General features: G+C 34.2%; 1 protein-coding gene across 1 annotated transcript; it reads right to left on the bottom strand.

Annotated features, from left to right (window-relative positions):
• Nucleotides 1-843: 843 nt before the first annotated feature.
• LOC120251714 (putative MYST-like histone acetyltransferase 1) lies at nt 844-5,773 on the bottom strand. Its single transcript, XM_039260350.1, has 9 exons — nt 5,437-5,773; nt 3,748-3,836; nt 3,323-3,382; nt 3,030-3,242; nt 2,813-2,881; nt 2,439-2,600; nt 1,993-2,086; nt 1,425-1,567; nt 844-1,288 (listed from the first exon to the last, which is right to left on the bottom strand). The coding sequence occupies exons 1-9, from the start codon at nt 5,708-5,710 to the stop codon at nt 1,085-1,087; spliced, it is 1,308 nt and encodes a 435-aa protein (XP_039116284.1). The 5' UTR covers nt 5,711-5,773; the 3' UTR covers nt 844-1,084.
• Between the last annotated feature and the right edge of the window lie 1,066 nt (nt 5,774-6,839).

A 6,839-nucleotide genomic window follows, 5' to 3' on the forward strand; every position in this document is an offset into this window, starting at 1 on the left:
GTTACCACCCCTGGATATAGGGTAAGCAGAAGTTGTGTGTGTATTGAAAAGTTAATATGTGAAAGTGGGAACCCAAATGTTAATTTAATTCCAAAAGATTGGAACTAGCATATTATTAACTTGCAGTTCATGTGCGATGATCCTTAGCTTTGTCCCTATTCTACAAAAGGATAGAGCTTTGTCCATTTTCTTTCATTACTTTCGTAGAAACTTTTGTAGTGTGAAATGTGAATATCATGTTTGATATAGCAAAATACCCCTATATTATCTCTTTTAAAAATACAAAATAATTAAGATGCCACGTAGGATAAATACTCATAGCCAAACTTGGAACAAGAAAAGTAGAAGATCACTCACTTGTGGTGGACAAAAGTTACATTAAGTCAAAGAATATAATGTTCTTTTGCCAACTCAAATGCTGAAATGTCTAAATTCAAAATTTGTAAGTCGTTATTAAAAATTAAGATATTATTAACAATTATTCGCAAGCTTGTAGTAGTCTCAAGCCAAACGGATATGCGCAGTGCGAGAAATACAAGTTTCATCATTAATGGCACCAGGGCGTAGGATAGTTTGTAGTAAAAAGGTACCTAAAAGACCACCAATTTGCAAGAGACCCAAGGAATTTTTTTATTTTTTATTTTTTATTTTTTTATTATTATTATTATTTTTTGTTGCCATCAGATGAAAAAAAAACCATAGCATGATAGAGGACAAAACCCCCATACACCTAGTGTTAAAACCACCCACACAATTACTACTCACCGTTGATTCAAACTCTCACCGCTTACGATAAATTTTAACTTTTTGCAAAAAGAGTACCTGCGTTGAAGTCACCTAGCAAGTGTCAAATGGTGACAACTACAATCCTCATATATCTGGTCAATATTTACAGAAAGAACTACATATAAGCATAGTACAGGCAAAGAACAAGACTGATCTAGCAGAAGGCAAATTACCCAGCCATTGTTTAACGCATATTCAAGACAATAAACAACCTAAGCCTTGATTAAAAGTAATCTGGTCACTAATGCAATATTTGAAGGATCTGGCATGCACAGAATTTATAAAAGAACCATCAACACTAGCCCTGTTCTTTGTATGGGGTCCAAATCAATTTGCTAACATCGACTTCCAAGCCACCCCGACCAGCAGCCTTAAGGTGACGATCGAGCACCTTGGGATCGGCACATATTGCGTGCTGCCCTTTCCTGTATTGTATCAAGTCTAGGCTCTGTAAAGTGCTCAAGATGTCATCAGCTTTGATCGCAGTCATATCGCTCAGCTCCTGGAAAATAATACCCAATACCTCAGCTGATATATATCACCAGATGATGTAATCAATAGCAATCCATACCAATGCTTTTCCAGCAGCAGCCAAACCAATGTAATCAGTATCTGCAAGGGTCACAAATGAAGCTTACCTTTATAGAGATGTTGCTTTTATGTTTTTTCAGGATCTCAAGAAGAACCCTAGTCCAGTACCCTCTGTAGGAAAGTAATCCTAGGTCAGATAGTGGCCGCTCTGGTGTCCCCACTTTGCCCTCCTTCTTTGAGAGCTCATATGCTGATCAAAATAGCAGGTAATCATAATCTCATTTTGTAAAAGGAAACGAGGCATGCAACAAATTGCATAAATGTTCATATTGAGAGCTTTAGTAAGTTCCAAAAATTTATGCATTGAGCCATTATAATCTGGGATCATAAACCAAAAGGCTGCTAGTGGAGAATGATCAGACAAACAACAAAGAGATTTGAAAGGTGAAACAGGAAAATGAAATAAAACTGACAACCAAATGCCTGGTATGAAACAAAAAATGAACCAAAAATTGGATAATCACATCAGACATAAAAATCGGAAAATCACAACGCAAAAGCTTCAAGGCATCACAGCATAGAAACAGAAAGGCAAGCATGAATGGAAGAGGAATATATACATATCCCAACAGCAGTCATTGCTTGGTGAAATTAGAAGCACATAGTAGAACTTACAAAATGCTATTAGAAATTTTCCATATCCTTTTCTCTGGTAAGGAGGAAGAGTCAAAATGCAGGCCAAGTTGTAGGATTCTTCAGAATGCTTTTCCTGTATATTAAGAGAATAATGAGAAGATAAATCTATAACCTAATAAGCAAGATGATAAAAAAAATAGTCTATTTTACAGGAAATACACGTGTTGTCTGCTAGAAAATAATGCAGCTAACAACAAACAATATTCTGCTGATAAGAAAAATATATTACCGGTACATCTTCAAACCAATGAATGAAAAACAGATATGCTCCCATATGAAGAAAAACCAGATGTGTTATGAACACCCCACCATTTATTGTCTAACAGTTACTAGATACATAGTTGTGCATACAACCACTAGAAGATAGAATTGCTAAATAGAAACAGCTTGTTTTAGAAGTTGCGAAAAGAAAGTTGAATAAATACCTTAGAGAAGTAACCGACCATATGGCAACCTCGATCATCACATTCACAAAGAATGTAGAATAAGAATAAATCTACATCATAATACAGAGTTTTGTGATCAAGAAATAATTTTGCCAAATAACAGAGGTTCTGCCCATAAACCTTGTTCTTCTTCCCATCAACCTGTCACAAAATAGTTATAAAGACAAAATCATAAACGCAACTCTATGCAGAACATGGTAATGCAATTTTTATATGAAAAAAACTATAAGTGCAAACGCTGAGAAGCAAACAGTCCAACATAGTTTTAAAACCTGAAAACAGCACAAAAGTAGAACATATATATTCACACAAAAACAATGGAAAAAAGAAATGTTGTATGAAGAAATCCTTGCCTCAAACATAGACAGGGTTCCATTTCGGTAGATCTCATCGCCAGGAGGATGCTTTAGGTCACATTTCCTCTGCACAATACAAAAAAATTTTGTTATTTATGAATAAACCAAATGAAAAAAAGCAAAAATGGCACTCAGTAAAAATACAAACTTCAATGCATCAAAGTCTTGATTATTAATGCAAAGTGCAACTAGTGAAAATGCTGGCATAACTCACCATATGCCTCTGAAGCTGTTCTTTGCGCTTCATAAAATTAAGGCAAAACTCACAAAAGTACAGCTTCACAGAGTCATTATATTCTGGCGGAAAGGGGGAGAAATACCATGTGTCTATCTCATATCTTCCAAGTTCAATTTTGGCAATATTTTTCACTTTAGTGAATTCCTCATGTTCGCGCAAACTAGCAGCATCAAGTTCTTCATGGCCTGCCTGTTCAAAAATGGAATTATCTCAGTCAGGATCATAGCATTACAAGATTGACTAGTAAAAGCACAATAGCAGAACAAGACCTCAACATGTGTCTCATCAATCTTCCGCTTTTGATGACGGGTCATTTTTAAGCTTGTTGCCTGGATTGAAAAAGCACAAAGGACGCGCAGAGGCACTTCATGAGTACAAATATATCAGTAACATTCATCAAAGCAAAAGGCGTCTATACACAACAAGGAAAACTGTCCAGAAGCAGCCAAGGATTGCCAGATGACCACATAGACATCATATAGAAACAGTAACAGTAACATTTGTTTAAAGCCTCAACTATTCATTTAAGAAAATTCAAACTAAAAAAAATCAAGATGCAGGCAGATCCTAATGGTAAATGATCTAGCACATCCTTTCAGCTCAACTAAGTCAACGTGATTTTCTGTCAAACAGGAACCAGGTTAAAAACCAACCTGGTTTTTTATCAAGGGAAAGAAACTTATAAGCACAATACCTTGTCCTCAACTTTCTCATCAATGTCAGTCTCCACTGATGCAAGATCTAGCTGCTCAAGTTTAACCCATTCATCAAGCCTCCTATTAACTGCATAACAGTAGCATATCATGCATCATACATAATAAATGAACTACACATAAATCTCAAAAATAGTTTTTCAACCAAGTATCAGAAACACATACTTTCAGCTCACAAACAAGAGTTATACCAACAGGATCAGATTATAAATGGAATATAGTTTAAGTTTAAATATCAAGCCTGTGCCAAACAACTAGAGGGATATACTTCAAATCTTCCACACAAATACCAAATATATGGTTTGTTGTACTTGCAGGGGCCCATCGTTAAGCTATATACAAGGGGCACAAAATGGTAATATCTAGGCCCAATGGTATTTCTACTACCAATAAATGCTTTGAACAAACAATTTAGGAAGGTTTTGTGTAAAAGAAAATTCTAAGACCAAATTTCACCCTAGAAACCGATCTTGCCTTCACAAAATAGCATTGCGGTTGAGGGCAACAGACATAATCGATATCTATGGTAAAGGAAGCCCTAAGACAGAAGCCTTCAGGTGAACCTCAGTTTCATTTCAAAACAAGAACCAAGGTTAAACCTTTTAACAAATAAAAAAAAAATTAAAGAAAAAACTCAAAATAAGATACTAAAAAAAACAAACCCAACCATCTTCATGTTATTCCAATGCACAATCCCCACATTTTCAAGGGCATAGATGTACATCTTCCACTGCTTTAAGATGATCTAATTATGACTGAATACTGAATATAAACCACGACTCGATAAACCATCCAAGAAGTAGCATGATCCATGTCGATCTTCAGGAGTTACCATTACATCACCATGATTCCACTGTGGGCTTTCTCAATAGTCTGCCAATATTTTATTCTTTCACAGGGCATCAAAACAGAACTTTGAGGCATGACAGAATGCTTTAGTTTTTGTTTCACCCAGTTCAGATCACAAGTATAAAGAAGATTTTTGCATAATTCCTCCAATCATATATCTGTCTCTAGCATCGATCAATACATGGAATTCTCGACATAAATCATGAAATACAAATAACCACACTTCCGTCAAACACGGAGAAAAAATATTACAAATTAGGAGCACTTTCTTCTAATAATTCTGCAAATGATTAGGTTCCAGATAAGGCAGTAAAGAACAACTTAAAACTAGAATCCATGGACTTCAAAATGCTTACTTTACCATTAAGGACCACATACTCATTCAGATGACTATTGCCATGCCATAAAGCAAAAGTTTTTACACATTAATATCTTGTACAGATGACCAAAATAAAAGGCAAACAATCAAATTCCAAAACCCTCAAATAGCTACATTCCCAATTAATCCTTGCTACAAGATACAAAACTAATTCATGCGTTCCAAATCCTGAGAAACCTTAATGATGCCAAACCTTACCGTTCGCTCAGCCTCCTTCCTATATATTTCATCTCTAAAACAAGTTCCTAAAATCCGAGCAAATCAGCAAACCCTAACCCAGCCTGAGCTCTAAAAACCTAAATACTATTTTAATGAAAAATTCATAAGCAATTGGAATCCAAAAAATTTTCATGGCTCTAAATCTCCACAAACAAAAACCTTAAATACGTGAATCCAAATCAAGAAGATAAGTAGACGCGATCAAAGAGTAACGAGAACTCACACTCCGTATAGTGGACATAGTACTCGTAATCAGAGGAATTCAAGGAGGAAACCTTGCGTCGCTCAATGACCTTCACGGGGTGGAGCTTCTGGTCACGCCACCGACACATCACCCGCGTCCCAACCTCGAGAGGCAGCGCCACCGCCCCAGTCCCCGCCTTACCTTTCCTCCCGGCCAGCGAATCTCCGCCATTCGCCGTGGGGCCGCCGCCGTTATACGCCGGCGCGGCGGATCCGCCGTTCGCTTCCGCCCGAGGCGGCTCCATCGATCCCATCGCTGAAGATGACCGGGCCACAGCAATGGACGGTGGATATGTTGCTTTGAATGGTGTTCTCCGCGATTTTCTAGCCCTAAATCGTTCTGCTGTGTGCCATCAAATAGGATTCAAGGATGCAATGTTTATACGTGGCACTACTTTATTGGTGTGTAAAGTTGAGAGGAAACAGTAGAATAGATATGTACTCGACGAGACACAGAATACAAGAAAAACAGTGTTTGGATAAAGAGAATTGACATTAGGAATGATAAAAATAAAAAATAAATAAAAATAGAGTAAAATAACTTTTATACTTTTAATATAAACAAATTAAATTAATATATAAAATAGTGAACTAGTATATTCCACTCAAATTTTCATAATTAAATATTTAAATAAAATATTAATTGTAAATTATTATATTATTTTAATTATTTTAATTAATATTTTACTTTATCTAATATTTAAATTAGATTACAAACCAAATATGATGACGTAGACAATTTATAATTAAATATTTGCATAAACAATTACTCAAATAATTTGTTGTTTATAATTATGTAGACATTTAAATATTTTTCATACAAAATTTATGTATGGCGTTTGGTTCACCGAATGGAATGGAATGAGAAAAAGAATAAAACGATAGGAATAACAATGGGAATAAAAACTGTATTTAGTTTGAAGTTATGTCATTGACAATAAATCGAAGTAAAATAAAAAATGAGACAAACCTACCATCATACCCTCAATACAATTAATTAATTTTCATATATAAAATAATGAGTAATATTCAATAATAATTTTTTATTTATAAAATATTTTAAATATCATTATTCAAAATAATTATTATGATTAAATATTTAAATTAAATATCTATTTCATCATTATTAAATTTAATTATTTTAGCTAACTATTTAAATTAATAATTTATATTTAATTAAATATCTCTTAAGGGTAAAAGTGTCATTTCACTTTAATTATTTTTTTTAATTATTCTAACTAAATATTTAAATTAGTCCATTTATGTTAATTATTATTTATTATAATTATAATTAGTTATTTAAATTAATGGTTTTTATTTAATTAAATCTTAATTAGTGGTAAAAATGTCATTTCATTATAAATAGTGTCCATTACTCCCCAT

Source organism: Dioscorea cayenensis, chromosome 20 (assembly GCF_009730915.1).
Source record: "Dioscorea cayenensis subsp. rotundata cultivar TDr96_F1 chromosome 20, TDr96_F1_v2_PseudoChromosome.rev07_lg8_w22 25.fasta, whole genome shotgun sequence".
Classification (NCBI taxonomy): domain Eukaryota; kingdom Viridiplantae; phylum Streptophyta; class Magnoliopsida; order Dioscoreales; family Dioscoreaceae; genus Dioscorea; species Dioscorea cayenensis.

Bases quoted from the DNA above. Each gene is read 5' to 3' on its own strand.
- LOC120251714 (XM_039260350.1), bottom strand. From the start codon at position 5,710: ATGGGATCGATGGAGCCGCCTCGGGCGGAAGCGAACGGCGGATCCGCC. The intron at 3,243-3,322 runs GTCTTGTTCTGC...ATTTTTGAACAG, and splicing joins TTGATGAGACACATGTTGAG to GCAGGCCATGAAGAACTTGA. The intron at 2,601-2,812 runs GCAAGGATTTCT...ATTTTGTGACAG, and splicing joins GAACCCTGTCTATGTTTGAG to GTTGATGGGAAGAAGAACAA.